Source organism: Piliocolobus tephrosceles, unplaced genomic scaffold (genome assembly GCF_002776525.5).
Source record: "Piliocolobus tephrosceles isolate RC106 unplaced genomic scaffold, ASM277652v3 unscaffolded_42300, whole genome shotgun sequence".
NCBI classification, from domain to species: Eukaryota; Metazoa; Chordata; class Mammalia; order Primates; family Cercopithecidae; genus Piliocolobus; species Piliocolobus tephrosceles.
In genome coordinates, this window is record NW_022326867.1 from 7600 (window position 1) to 23654 (window position 16055).

The following is a 16055-nucleotide window of genomic DNA, read 5'->3' on the forward strand; positions in this document are numbered from 1 at the left end:
TTTTTTTTTTTTTTTTTTTTTTTTTTTTTGAGACGGAGTCTTGCTCTATAGCCCAGGCTGGAGTGCAATGCTGCAATCTCGGCTCACTACAACCTCCACCTCCTGGGTGCCGGTTCAAGCAATTCTCCTGCCTTAACCTCCCTAGTAGCTGGGATTACAGGCACGTGCCACCATGCCCAGCTAATTTTTGTATTTTTAGTAGAGACGGGGTTTCACCATGTTGGCCAGGCTGTTCTTGAACTCCTGACCTCATGATTCGCCCACCTCAGCCTCCCAAAGTACTGGGATTACAGGCATGAGCCACCACACCCGGCTGTCTATTCGAATCTTTTGCCAATTTTTAAATTGGATTATTAGATTTCTTCCTATAGAGTTGAGCTCCATATATACATATATATAGTTATTAATCCCTTGTCATATGGGTAGTTTCTATACATTTTCTCCCATTCTGTGGATTGTCTCTTCACTTTGTTGATTATTTCCTTTGCTGTACAAAAGCTTTTTAACTTAATGTGATCCCATTTGTCCATTTTTGCTTTGGTTTCCTGTGCTTGTAGGAAATTACTCAAGAAACTTTTGCCCAGGGTAATGTCCTAGAGAGTTTCCCCCAATGTTTTCTGATAGTAATTTCATAATTTGAGATTTAAGTCTCTAATCCATTTTGATTTGATTTTTGTATATGGCGAGAGATACGGGTCTAGTTTCATTCTTCTGCATATGATACACTACCTGAGACTGGGTAATTTATGAAGAAAGGAGGTTTAATTGACTCACAGTTTCACAGGCTTAACAGGAAATATGACTGGGAGGCCTTAGGAAACTTACAATCATGGTGGAAGGTGAAGCAGAAGCCAACACCTTCTTCACATAGCAGCAGGAAAGAGAGAGAGCACGAAGAGGAGAGTGCCACACACTTTTAAACCATAAGATCTTGTGATAACTCACTATCATGAAAATAGAATGGGGGAACTCCACTCCCATTATCCAATCATCTCCCAGCAGGTCCCTCCTGCAACACTGGGAATTATAATTCAACATGAGATTTGGGTGGCAACACAGAACCAAACCATATGAGAGATCCACTTTTCCCAGAATCATTTATTAAAGAAACTGTCTTTTCCCCAATGTATGTTCTTGGCACCTTTGTCAAAAATGAGTTCACTGCAGGTGTATGAATTTGTTTTTGAGTTATCTATTCTGTTACGTTGGTCTATGTATCTGTTTTTATGCCAGTACCATGCTGTTTTGGTTACTATAACTCTGTAATGTAATTTGAAGTTAGGTAATGGATTCCTCTAGTTTTGTTCTTTTTGCTCAGGATAGCTGTGGTTATTCTAGGTCTTTTGTGGTTCCATATAAATTTTAGGATGTTTTTTCTATTTCTGTGAAGAATGTCATTGATATTTTTATAGGGATTGCATTGAAGCTATAGATTGCTTTGGGTACTATGGACATTTTAACATTGATTCTTCCAATCCATGATTATGGAATATCTTTCCATTTTTCTGTGCCATCTTCAATTTCTCTTATCAGTGTTTTATAGTTTTCATTGTAGAGATTTTGCCGGGTGCAGTGGCTCACACCTGTAATCCCAATACTTTGGGAGGCTGAGGCAGGTGGATCACAAGGTCAGGAGTTCGACACCAGCCTAGCCAACATGGTGAAACCCCATCTCCACTAAAAAAATATATAAAAAATTAGCCAGGCATGGTGGCATGCACCTATAATCTCAGCTACTCAGGAGGCTGAAGCAGGAGAATCAATTGGACCCGGGAGGCGGAGGTTGCAGTGAGCCGAGATTGTGCCACTGCACCTCAGCCTAGGCGACAGAGTGAGACTGTGTCTCAAAAACAATAATAATAATAAAATAAATAAATAAAAAATCACATCATCTTCAAATAAGGATAACTTGACTTTTTCCTTTCCAATTTGGATACCCTTTATTTCCTTCTCTTGTCTGATTGCTCTAGCTAGGACTTCCAGTACTATGTTGAATAACAGTAGTGAAAGTGGGGATCTTTGTCACGTTCCAGATCTAAGAGGAAAGGCTTTCAGTTTATTTTTTGAAGAAACTTTTTTGTTTTCGAAAAATTTCAGGTTTACAGAAAAGTTACAAAGATAGTACAGCAAATTCCCATATATTCTTCACCTAGTTTCACCTAACATTAACATCTTATATAACTTTGGTACATTTGTCAAAACTATGAGATTAACGTTGGTATATTTACTATTAACTAAACTCCAGATTTCATGTGATTTCACCAGTTTTGCCACTAAAGTCATTTATCTTTCCAGGATCCAACCGAGGGTAGCACCCTGTACATGAGTCATGCCTCCTAAGCCTCTTCTGGTCTATGACAGTTTCTCAGTCTTTCCTTGTTTTGCACGACTGAAAATGTTCAGGTATTTTGTAATATGAACAGGTATTTTGTAATATGTCCCTAAAGTTGGGTTACTGTGATGTTTTGTTTATGCTTAGACTGAGGTTATGTGTTTGGGGGAAGAATACCACAGAGGTGACATGCCCTTCTCATATATCATATCAGGAGGTACGTGATACCAGCTGGTGATGCTCATTTTGATTACTTGATTAGGGTACTGCTTGCCTGGTTTTTCCACTGTAAAATCCATTCCCTTTCCCATACTCTGTTTTTTTGGTAAGAGAGACCCTAAATCTAACCCACATTGGAGGAGCGGTGGTGTGGGGTGATTAAGCTCCATTTCCTAAAGGAGTGTGTGTGTGTGTGTGTGTGTGTGTGTGTATGTGTTTATTATTTAGAATTCTTTAGGAAAAATTGGTACTTTCCCACACTTTATTTATTTAATCATTTGCTTATAATGGTATGAATTCACGTGTATTTATGTATTTTTTAAACCAAGTGTTATTTTATTTTATGTATTTATTTGAGACAGGGTCTCACTCTGTTGCCCAGGCTGGAGTGCAGTGGCATGATCACAGCTCACTGCAGACTCGACCTCCTGGGCTTACGCAATCGATCCTCCCACCTCACGTCCCAAGTAGCTGGGACTACTGTCACCTACCACCATGCCCAGCTTGTGTATTTATTTTGTTGCTCAAATTGTTCCCACTTTAGGCACTAGCAGCTCTTTCACAATGGCTACTGCATCCCTTTGACATATTCTCATCCGTGTGGAGGTTCTGAGCAATTCTTTACTTTCTGTGACTACAAGATGCCCCAGGAATCCTCTTCTTGTCTTTTTCCTTATCTTTTTCATAGCACCCCAGTCACTAGCTTAAAAATGACCCACTTCTCTCTCCCAGGATGGGAGCATTTTGCATCACCTAAATACAGTACCTGTCCTCTCAACCCTAGGATTTGACCCACCTGTCCAATTGGGTCCAACCCTAAGTTTCCACTGGATCTTAGGCATTTTTGCTGGATTTGTAGAGCCCATCCCTGAAACCAAATGGAGACCCCTCTGTCTCCTACCTGGTCCCAACATCCTCTTTCAATGTTACAGCCTATCTAATATTCAAGAGCTAGCTCCAGGCTGTGTAATATTCAAAACAATCTGAATGTTAGACCAGATGAATGTTGGCCAGGTGTGGTGATTCACACATATGATCCCAGCACTTTGGGTGGCTAAGGCAGTAAGATCACTGGAGGCCAAGAATCAAGACCAGCCTGAGCAATGTAGCAGGCCCCATCTTTACAAAAAAAAAAAAAAATTTGAGCCGGGTGTGGTGGTGCACATTTGCAGTCCTAGCTACTCGGGAGGCTGAGGCAGGAAGACTGCTTAAGCCAAGGAGTTCAAGGCTGCAGTGAGCTATGACCGCACCACTGCACTGCAATCTGGACAACATAGTGAGACTATTTCCTTAAAAAAAAAAAAAAGGAGAGAGAGACAGTCTAAATTATGAAAAGAATTGCTAGCTGATTTTGGAGGCAAGTTCATGAGTTCCATTATATACCTAAAAAATATCAGGCTTAGAGTATGTGTGATATCCAAATATCTTTTGCCCCATCCCCTCTTGTTTTTTTTTCTTGTTTAGAGCCAGGGTCTTGTTATGTTGCCCAGCCTGGCCTTGAACTCCTGGACTCAAGTGATCCTCCCATCTCAGCCTCTCAAGTAGCTAGGATGGCACACCTGGCCCCCTTTTGCTTTTGATCCAGCAAATACATGTGCTGGGAAATTGTTTTCTTCATCTTCTACAATCTAATCCAGTCTTCAGGCCCAGGCCCTTTAGTACTTTTTACATAATTACTGCCTTGTATTAATAATGGATTACTCTCTTGCTGTTTTTGCCCTCAGATGTTTACTTTCTCCAAATAACCGCAAAAGTTGTCACCCTATCATTTGTCTCTGAATAGTTCTAAAAAAATCTTTGAACTTGTTTAGCTCTGCCTAGAGCACAAATCCCATTGACAATGACCGGATTCTCTGCTATCAGATCCATATCCCACTGTGAGTCTTCAAACCTTCTTGGGTTTTCTTTGGCTGTTCCTTTACCCCACCCCAGCCTCCTTTCTTCCAAAACTTTCCTTGACTCTTGGCCTACCCTGTAATTTCAACAGCTCTCTGTACTTACCCTGCTGTTTAATCCATTTCAACTCTGTCTTGTATTCCAATTGCTACATGCTTGTGAGTTTCTAAGGGGTAGGGATCAGATCTTAGTCATCTTTGTCTCTGCCACAATGCCAGAGTGTGTCTAGCTTCTAATGTCCCCCAAGGCTGAACAGTACTCCACCTTGTCCATAATACCTGAATATTGTGTCCAACTATGTAAGAATCGAATTCACTTGATGTCTTCATGCCATCCACATACTTGGCAACTAAAAGAACTCAGGGCTTCTAGAGTTCTTCTGCATCCAGCCTTGAAGAAATCTAACCCTGTGCTCTAGCCCCTCCAAATGTGGGAGGGGAGCTACTGTACAGGTTGGCATTATCAACAGGATCAAGGGGTGCTCTGACCTTTGGGGTCCCAGAATGCTAGGTATCTTCTCAGACTTGACACTGTTCATGACACCATGCTCAGAGATGGACTGACCTCATGAAAGAACATGGTAGAGAGTTGTGGGTAAAGAGAAGCAGAGGGTCTTTCCAGGAGCCTTTCCTAACTTTAGCTATCTTGAATTTGGGAGAGGTGTTTGTGGAGGATGAAAGGGGTGGTACTCAGAAAGCACCGTGAGAGTAGTGGCTGGGGAAAGGGGGATTACTGATGATCCAAGGCATCAGTGTGAAGATGTGGAACAGGAAAACAGAGCTCAGATACAGGCTGCAGGCCCACAGATGCACAGAGGGGCCCATGGCCACCTTAAAAAGGTTGATCACCCTATCCCCATAAAACCAAAATCTGGCTCCTTTGCAGTCACCCTCCTGCCTAAAAGTTCCAGGGACCTTTCCAGCGAGTTTCATCCCTAGAGGAATGTTCCTGAGTGTCTATTACCTGGATATTTCTCAGGCACAAGGAGGAACCAGCTCTCTACTGTCAGGGCCATATATCACAGGCCCTAAAGAGCTGCCATGAATCTAGGATGAGCGAGGGTCCTTTAATTTGTCAAAACATGGGGCAGCAGATGTCTAAAATGTACAGCCTGGGGTTTCTAGTGTTTGTTGGGTCCCACCACCAAGGGCTTTCAGCACCCCCAGAGTTCCTTATGTTCCTCTTACAAACACGGGGCAGGGGATGTGACCCTCATTTCATGGTCTAATGCGTGGATGTAGCATTCATTCTAGATCTTGTCATGTCTGATTAAGACTGCCCTTTTTCTGGATTTCCTATGTTAGGTACACAACTTCTTCCCTCTTCCCCTGGAATTATCTAAAAGTTCCCACCTCTCATTGTGTGTCTGTGTGGGATTGGAGTGTGTGTGCACGTATGTACACCTGGCTGCATGTTGGTAATGAAAATACAGGGATATTAGTATAAGGCTGTGTTAGGGACCAATGAAATTGAGTTGGGGGCAGAATTAAAGGAACAAATCTGCTGTTAAGACCAACCCATGCCACCCATCCTGTCCCATCTCTGATCTACTATTTGATTTACTGACTTTGAAAGGTTAACTTTCCAAAATAAGACATTTCATTTTATTTCTCAAATCAGAATAAGTCGGTGAGAGTAGAAACCACTAGGTCAAGAGAAAGAACTCTCCCCCAAAATGGAGAGAATCTTTCTCCCTACCCTGGGCTGCTGGTGCCCCTGGAAATGGGACTTCTTCCTTCCACATATGCTGCTAGCACAAGTCCCCTTGGGCCGGCTGGGCTGAAGTGGGCAGGGTTGGGCCCCTTTCACCCACCCAGAAACACGGGTTCACTGACCGTCAGGCTCTAGGATCTCCAGGGCGTCCGCAGTGCGCTTCTGACCTGGCCCAGCAAGAGCACTCCTGACAGCCTCACAGACAGAAGGAGCTGCAGCCAGGTGTGCCTGAGCCTCAGTAATCGAGCACCGGAATAGGAGGCTCAGCAAGGCGATGGGGATCACCTGTGGGGAAGAGGCAGCGGGCACTGAAGCCTGAGGGAATTAGGTCATTAGAGAAAGAGCCCCGGGGGAAGGTCGGGCACAGTGGCTCACATCTGTAATCCCAGCACTTTGGGAGGCCGAGGCGGGCAGATCACTTAAGTTCAGGAGTCTGAGACAAGCCTGGCCAATATGGCGATACCCCGTCTCTACTAAAAATACAAAAATCAGCCAGGCATTGGTGGCTGGCACCTGTAATCCCAGCTATTTGGGAGGATGAAGCAAGAGAATCTCTTGAACCTGGGAGCGCAGAGGTTGCAGTGAGCCGAGATCGCGCCACTGCACTCCAGCAGCCCGGGTGACAGAGCAAGACTCCCTCTCAAAAAAAAAAAAAAAAAAAAAAACCAGAACCCTGCAGCAGTTAAAGCATTTGATATAGGAATCAGGAGTCACCAGGTTAGATGGACATTGGATGTTATGAAGACCAGAAGGTGGTAACAAGGTGGATTAAGAGCAGAGAGAAACCTTCATTTTGACCAGGAAAACTCGTATTCGTCCTTCAAAACCCAGTCCAAATACCTTTTCTGCCTCTTTTTCCTGACTCCCTTCCTAGGCAGAATAGAAGACTCCTTTTCTGTGCCCCTGTAGTACCTTTTTCACACCTCCAGGACCACTTGTTACAGTCATGTCTCCCCCATGAATGTGGAGGTCCTTGTGAGCAGAATGCCACTGAGCTTTGTAAACCCAGTGCCAAACAAACTTCTTGGCATATTGAAAGTACTCAATAACTTTTTGTTGAATGACCAGCAGTGGGCAGGATACCTGTTCCTTCTCATGTGCAACCTGGACATGGCAGGAGATGGGAGCAGCCCGAATATCATCTGACAGTGGCTGGGGAAAGTGGATCACTCGGAGGAGGCTCTCGATGCATCGAGCCTTGGACTGTCCAGAGAACCGCTAAGGAAAAAGTGGTAGGACCAGTGTCAGGCTAAAGGCCAGAGGAACTAAGAATGGAGTCAAGGGAGAAGAAGGAACTCTGAGAGTGGGAGGCTGGGATCCCGAAGCCTGGCTGGAGAGGCTGTAGATGATTTGTCCATGTTGGCAATCCTAAACTCGTAATTCCCAGGTGTAAAGAAAAACTAGGTTAAGGGGGTTGGTGGTGGGCTTGATTGGCTGGGTTAAACTGGAGAATTAATGGTAAATTGGTCAAATTTGCATGCATGTCACACCAATCCCGTAGGTTGGTGATCTGGACTCCCTCTCTCTAGTTTCCCCTGTAACCACATCCATCTTGCACACTAATGTGAGACTGTTCATCTGCAAACACTGCTTCCATTTTGTCACTACCTTCCTCTCTGTCTAGCTCAGCATTGTCCAGTAGAAATATAATGCAAGGCTGGGCATGGTGGCTCACACCTATAATCCCAGCATTTTGGGAGGTCAAAACAGGAGGATCACTTGAGCCCAGGAGTTCGAGACCAGCCTAGGAAACATAGCAAGACCCCCATCTCTACAAAAAATAAAATAAATTAGCAGGGTGTGGTGGCACCTGCCTATCGTCCCAGCCACTCAGGAGGCTGAGGTGGGAGGATTGCCTGAGCTCAGGAGTTTGAGCTGTAGTGAGCCATGGTGATGCCACTGCACTGCACTCCAGCTTGGGTAACAGCGTGAGACCCTGTCTCTAAAAAACTAAAAATAAAGAAAAAAAAAATAATGCAAACCACATGTGTGTTTTTAGTAGATGTATTAAAAAAAGAAATCGGTGAGATTGGCCGGGCACGGCAGCTCACACCTGTAATCCCAGCACTTCAAGAGGCCGAGGCAGGCAGATCACAAGGTCAGGAGTTGGAGACCAGCCTGACCAATATGGTGAAACCCCATCTCTACTAAAAATACAAAAAAAAAAAAAAATTAGCTGGGCATGGTGGCACATGCCTGTAATCCCAGCTACTCAGGAGGCTGAGGCAGGAGAATCATCTGAACCCAGGAGGCGGAGGTTACAGTGAGCCAAGATCGTGCCACTGCACTCCAGCCTGGGTGACAGAGCGAGAATACATCTCAAAAAAAAAAAAAAAAATTGATTTCACCTATTTCTCCTGACTTTGTGATCTGCCTGCCTTGTCCTCCCAAAGTGCTGGGATTATAGGCATGAGCCACCACGCCTGGCCTGAAATCAATTTTAATAATATATTTCATTTAACCCAGTATATAACCCAATGTAAACAACATTAAACATTATTAGTGAGATATTTTGCAATATTTTTCTATATTCATATTTTGTATTTTGAAATCCAGTGTGTATTTTCCAATTAGAGTACACCTCAATTTGGTTTTCTGTGACTCTTTTTGATTTTTTTTTTTTTTTTGAGAGAGAGTCCCACTCTGTCACCTAGGCTGGAGTGGAGTGGCACTATCTTGGCTCACTGAAACCTCCACCTCCCAGATTCAAGCAACTCTCCTGCCTCAGCCTCCCTAATAGATAGGACTATAGGCCTGTGCCAACATGCCTGGCCTTTTTTTTTTTTTTTTTAGTAGAGATAGGGTTTCACCATGTTGGCCAAGCTGGTCTCGAACTCCTGACCTCAAGTGATCTGCCCACTTCAGCCTTCCAGAATGCTGGGATTACAGCATAAGCCACCATGCCCAGCCAGCCCACCTCAATTTGGATGCTAGATTTGCAATGCTAAAAAGCAAAATGTAGTCCTACCAAAACATTAAAGTTACATTTAATTTAAAAATTATACAGCTTTGGTTTTTACATAAAATTAAAAATTCAGTTCCTTAGTCACACTAGCCACATTTCAAGTGCTCAGTAGCCACATGTGACTAGTGGCCAGTGTTTTGGACAGCACAGGTCTAGCTGCATTTGGCAAGTCCAAATTCCTGCCTGACTTTAACCTTCCATATCCCTCCCCTTCCTACTTCTTCACAATCCTCACTGTGCTCTAAAGTGACTCGCCACTCTGGTCAGACCTGTGTCCCTCACATATCATGCCCAGTCCCCTTTCTGGGACTTGGTGAATGACCTAACAGGAATGCCCTTCTGTCCATCTGTCCAAGCCATAACCACAAGGCCTAGCTCAAATACCATCTCTTCCATGAGGCCTTCTTTTTGCTATAATGCATACTGACCCCCACCTTCTTTGTACCTCCACTGGACTTCAGTAAGGACCATAGTTTATTTTGGGGACCTGGTGGGTGCTCACTAAGTGTTCATCGATTGATTCCTTTCACATAGGGTTGCCAGATTTTGTGAACAAAAATACAGGACATCCAAATATATAATGAAAAAAATTAAAAAAAACTCAAATATTGCATAGAGCATACTTAATGAAAAATTATTCCATATTTATCTGAAATTCAAATTTAACTGGGCGTCCTGTATTTTTATTTGCTGAACTGGTGACCCCACTTTCATGACCATCTGTTGTGCTGTCTGCTCAGCATCCACTCCTCCTTCTGGTATCAGCACCTTGGTTTTCCTCTGAGGATCTATCACTCCCCCATGCTCAGGTAATGAGGTTGGATTGAGGCTCACCTCCCAGCCCTTTTTCCACCACCATCCTGAAGGGAGAGCACATGAACCAGACTGGGCAGAGCACCCCTTGCCCTGGAAAACAGTGATTGCTTCAGGGACATGCATGTGTCCCAAGCAAGAGCCTCCGACCAGGCATTTGCAAGAACCACAGGACAGGCAAGTTCTTTGCCCACTAGTATTGCCAAGTAAGTTGTCAGGCTGGCACTACTGATGGCCAGTTTGCCACCTAATGGAGAAAACTTGCCTAAAAATGAGAACAACGACTGGGCGCAGTGACTTACGCCTGTAATCCCAGCACTTTGGGAGGCTAAGGCGGGTGGATCACCTGAGGTCAGGAGTTCCAGACCAGCCTGGCCAATATGGCAAAACCTTGTCTCTGCTAAAAAATACAAAATTAGCTGGGCATGGTGGTGGGTGCCTATAATCCCAGATACTCAGGAGACTGAGGCAGGAGAATCACTGGAACCTCAGAGTTGGAGGTTGTGCTGAGCTGAAATAGCACTGCTGTACTCCAGCCTGGGTGATAGTGCAAGACCCCATCTCAAAAAAAAAAAAAAAGAATGAGAGCAACACAGAGGAAAGCAGAGTTAAGGGTGGAAAGTTCTGGAACATATTAGATTTAGCTGCCCTAAGATTGTTCAGTTATATCAGTTGTCATTTTCTTTGTTTAGCTTAAACCAGTATAAACTCATTTTCCATCACATTTGTAACGGAAACAGTCTTGCCTAATAATTACAATTTCACAAACACACCCAAGTGTGCTCACACACTCCTTAAGGGGAAGATGCACCTAATCGGAGGAGCAGAAGCACATAGAAAAAGGAGCCTGTACTCTTACACATTTCCATACCTCTGCAAAATGCCCTCCTCTGACAGCCTAAGCATTGAGGCCAGGCCCCACCCAGCCCTGCCCCATCATATCCCTACCTGCAGCATGGCCAGTGCCCGCCAGAAGAGCTTGGAGTTGCTAATTCGAAGGTCCAACATGTGGTTTTGTAGGATCTTCCCAAGAAGCACATGAGCACCTGTACTCACTGTATTCAGCACCCGTTTGGTGCTTAGCTCACGCTGGAACTTCTGAAAAGGGTAGACACACGGGGGTGTCAAAAATTAGAGGACAGAAGAGCAGCAGAGTGAACAGGGCCCTGTTATCAGACGGGAAACCAACTGTCAAGAACCAGGGACCAAAATGCAGACATGATTTGTTTGAGCAGCCCAGGGTTTAAATGTCAGGGCAGTAGATGTAAACCAGGACTGTCTCAGGCAAACCTGGTAGATTCACCCATTTGTGTTTTTGACCCCTAGGTAGACAGACATGTTCTCTGAGTCCTTCCACATTAGGATTTTGATCCTGCTGAATCGTTCCTTTTTCTCCCCGGATATCAGACAGCAGGAGTGGGATTCATTCCACTAAACCACAGGCTTCTTGAGAGGGCAGAGATGGTGACTTACTCTGCTCCAAGGCCCCAGTTTTTTAGACCATGACTGACATGTTTGCTGATCAATATGTTTGTTAAGGCCAGGCACAGTGGCTCACTCCTGTAATCCCACCACTTTGGGAGGCCAAGGTGGGCAGATCACCTGAAGTCAGGAGTTCTTGACAAACCTAGCCAACACGATGAAACGCTGTCTCTACTAAAAACATAAAAATTAGCTGGAAGTGGTGGCCTACACCTGTAATCCCAGCTGGTCGGGAGGCTGAGGCACAAGAATCACTTGAATCTGGGAGGTGGAGGTTGCAGTGAGCTTAGATTGTGCCACTGCACTCCAGCCTGGGCAACAGAGTGAGACTACGTCTCAGGGGAAAAAAAATGTCTGTTGAAAAATGAATTCTATTTAATTTTTGTAACAACCCTACACAATAAGTTTATCTATCCTCAGTTTTATATGTGGGACAACTAGAGGTCAGAAGTAAATTAACTTGGAGAAGCTCATATGATAACGAGATGCAGAATGACGACCTAAATCCAGGTCTTCTGATTCAATGATGAGGGCATTTCCTACTTTGTCGCAAGTATCTCCTGGATGAATGAGAGAACCTATGTGAAGGCATGTCGAAAACTAAAAAGTTGTACAAACATGTGGTATCGCAAGTATAAAACTGCCACTTGTTTTTGGCCCTTATATTCTGTCCACTTTGGGGCACAATAACACCTACTGACACATTAGCAGGGAAACTGGGGCCCAGTAAATGTGTTGAGGGGATTAATTAATTGGTGATATGGTTAGACAACTTTGTGTCCTCACCCAAATCTCATCTTGAATTGTAATCCCCACAGTCCCCATGTGTCAAGGGAGAGACTGGGGGAGGTAATTGAATCATGGTGGCGGGGTGGTTCCCCCATGCTATTCTTGGGATAGTGAGTTCTCATGAGATCTCATGGTTTTTTAAGGGGCTCTTCCCCCTTCACTTGGCACTTCTTTCTGCCACCTTGGGAAGAAGATGCCTTGCTTCCCCTTTACCTTCCACCACGATTGTAAGTTTCCTGAGGCCTCCCCAGCCATACTGAACTGTCGATCAATTAAACCTCTTTCCTTTATAAATCACCCAGTCTCAGGCAGTTCTTTTTTTTTTTTTGAGACGGAGTCTCACTCTGTCGCCCAGGCTGGAGTGCAGTGGCCGGATCTCAGCTCACTGCAAGCTCCGCCTCCCGGGTTTACGCCATTCTCCTGCCTCAGCCTCCCGAGTAGCTGGGACTACAGGCGCCCGCCACCTCGCCCGGCTAGTTTTTTGTATTTTTTTTAGTAGAGACGGGGTTTCACCGTGTTAGCCAGGATGGTTTCGATCTCCTGACCTCGTGATCCGCCTGTCTCGGCCTCCCAAAGTGCTGGGATTACAGGCTTGAGCCACCACGCCCAGGCAAGTCTCAGGCAGTTCTTTAGAGCGGTATGAAAATGTACTGGCCAAGGTGGGCAAATCATGAGATCAGGAGACTGAGACCATCCTGGCTAACATGGTGAAATCCCATCTCTACTAAAAATACAAAAATTAGCCGGGTATGGTAGCAAGCACCTGTAAGTCAGAGCTACTCAGGAGGCTGAGGCAGGAGAATCGCTTCAACCCAGGAGGCAGAGGTTGCAGTGAGCTGAGATCGCACCACTGCACTCCAGCCTGATGACAGACTGAGACTCTATATCATCAAAAAAAAAAAAAAAAAAAAGTACTAATACATGTGGTCCTAGCCAGGCTGAGGAAACAGGCTACTGCTACTTTTACTTCTTTATTCTGGAATTCTAGAAATAGCTGTTCACACAAAACCCTGAAAGAAGGTATATTGAAAACATTTTAACAAATGAATGACCAGGACACTAAGTATAAGAACAGATATCTGACTAATTTCAGCATGAAACTGGCCAGTAAGTATAAAGTACTGATGCTATAGGGTGTGTGTCAGACTGCACTTTGGGAGAAAGGTCAGTTAGATCTAGGTTATACCACTAACCATTCATACCACTAACATGAACACCATTAACACAAAAAAATATTTTAAATTTTATATAATTTGGAGTGAGACATGTTCATTTTAAAGTACACATGGAAAAATCGGCCTGGTTATAGCCAGGAAAATCCTTAAAAAGAAAAATAGGCTGGGCGCGGTGGCTCACACCTATAATCCCAGCACTTTGGGAGGCTGAGGTGAGCAGATCACTTAAGGTCAGGAGTTCAAGAGCAGCCTGGCCAACAGGGTGAAACCTGATCTCTACAAAAAACACAAAAGAAAATTTGCCTGGCGTGCTGGCATCTGCCTGTAATCCCAGCTACTTGGGAGACTGAGGCAAGATAATCACTTGAATCTGGGGAGTGGAGGTTGCAGTGAGCCAAGATCATGCCATTGAACAACAACTTGGGCAACAGAATGAGACTCCATCTCAAAAAAAAGAAGAAGAAGAAGAATGAAGAACAAACCCTATTGGCACTAAACATACCATAACGCCTCTATAATCAAAACATATGGTACCAGCACATCAATAGACAAACCAGTGAAACAGAATAGAAAGTCCATAAATAGACCAATGCACATAGAAATTGAGTATGTGACACAGGTAGCATCCTAAATCACTCAGGGAAAGATGAACTTGAAAAAATTATACTGGAGCCAGCCATGGTGGCTCACCCCTGTAATCCCAGCTCTTTGGGTGGCCAGGGCAGGAGGATTGCTTGAGGCCAGGGATTTGAGACCAGCCTGTACAACACAGCAAAATCCTGTCTCTACAAAAAAAAAAAAAAAATTTTAATTAGCCAGGCATGGTGGTGTGTGTGTAGTCCCAGCTACTTGGGAGGCTGAGGTGACATGATTGCTTCAGCCCAGGAGTTTGAGGTTGCTGTGAAATCTGATCACATCACTGCATTCCAGCCTGGGTGGCAGAGTGAGATTCTGTCTCAAAAAAATAAAAAATACATACATATATATGGACAATTCGATAATCACTTAGAAAAATATATAATTGGATTCATGCCTTACCCCATACACAAGAATAAACTCCTAATAAATTAAAGATCTAAGTGTTTTAAAAAGAAAAAAAGAAACCATCTTTACTAGCAGAAAACATGAATGAAATTCCTTTACAACTTAGGTGTTAGAAAAAGCTTTCTGGACCACGCCTATAATCCCAGCGCTTTGGGAGGCAGAGGTGGGTGGATTACTTGAGGTCAGGCGTTCAAGACCAGCCTGGCCAACATGGTGAAACAAAATTAGCTAGACGTGGTGGCAAGCGCCTCTAGTCCAGCTACTCGGGAGGCTGAGGTGGGAGGATCACCAGAGCCCAGGAAATCAAGGCTGCAGTGAGCTATGATCATACCACGGCACTCCAGCCTGGTTAACAGAATGAGACCCTGACCCAAAAAAATAATAAAATAAGGCTGGGCATAGTAGCTTACGCTTGTAATCTCAGCAATTTGGGAGGCCGACACGGGCAGATCACCTGAGGTCAGCCTGGCCAACATGATGAAACCGTGTCTCCACTATAAATGCAAAAATTAACTGGGCATGGTGCTCCCAGCTACTCGGGAGGCTGAAGAAGGAGAATTGCTTGAACCTAGGAGGCGGAGGTTGCAGTGAGCTGAGATCATACCACTGCACTCCAGCCTGGGTGACAGAGCAAGACTCCATCTCAAATAATAATAATAATAATAGTATTAAAATAATAATAAATAAATGAAAACTACACAGAAGTGGCATTTCTAATCTGTCAGATTGATAAAATCCAAAAGCTTCTCAAAACTCTCCAAGAGGCAGTAGGAGAGCAGCACTCTTGTATTTTGCTGGTATGGAAAGCAAAATAGTAAGCCCTGTAGAAGGAAATTTTGCAATATCTAACAAAATGGCATATGTATGCAACCTTTGACCCAGCTCTAATACTTCTAGGAATTTACGCCAAAGATACACTTCTGACAATACAAAAATACATGTACATTCATTATATCATGATTGATAATAGCAAAATATGGGAAACCTAAATGTCCTACATAGGAGATTGCCTGAGTAAACTATTGCATATGTGGAAACACACAAAGGTAAAAATTAATGAGGAAGAGCTCTATGAGCCAATATGGAGTGATTTTCAGAATATCTTCTTAAAGCACAAAAGAGTATAGTATACTGCCTTTTGTATAGGAAGTGCAAACTATATATATATATATGTACACAGACTTTTTTTCCAAAAAGAAACATAGGAGGATAAGCCAGTAACTAATTAACTAATTCCCTACAGGCATGAATGGAAATGGAATGAGACAGCAGATATACTGATGATGTTGGAAATCAACATGATCACTAAGGGAAAGAGGAAGAAGAATGGGAATATATATATATATTATATATATAGTATATATAGATGTATATATAGATGTGTGTATATATATATGCATACACATTCATCTGTATGTAAACAAATCTACATATGCATATGTGTGTATGTATGCATGCATATATACATAAACACACACACATACACACCCTTATTCTTTCTACTGATACGGCTTAGAGGCAAAGACACACCAGTAGCAGTGAACATACCTAGCATTTGGGTTTCTAAATACTAGAACCCATTAACAAGAACCAGGGCTCCTCAGAAAAATGACTGACTCCACGGCTG

At 43.7% G+C, this 16055-nt stretch overlaps 1 protein-coding gene across 1 annotated transcript; it reads right to left on the bottom strand.

Annotated features, from left to right (window-relative positions):
• Positions 1-6282: 6282 nt before the first annotated feature.
• Positions 6283-11036, bottom strand: LOC113223706 (glucokinase regulatory protein-like; the record flags this gene model as incomplete). Its single annotated transcript, XM_026453100.1, has 3 exons — positions 6283-6445; positions 7244-7378; positions 10887-11036. Coding segments are annotated over 3 exons (448 nt in total), but the record flags the coding sequence as incomplete, so codon positions are not given.
• Positions 11037-16055: the final 5019 nt, after the last annotated feature.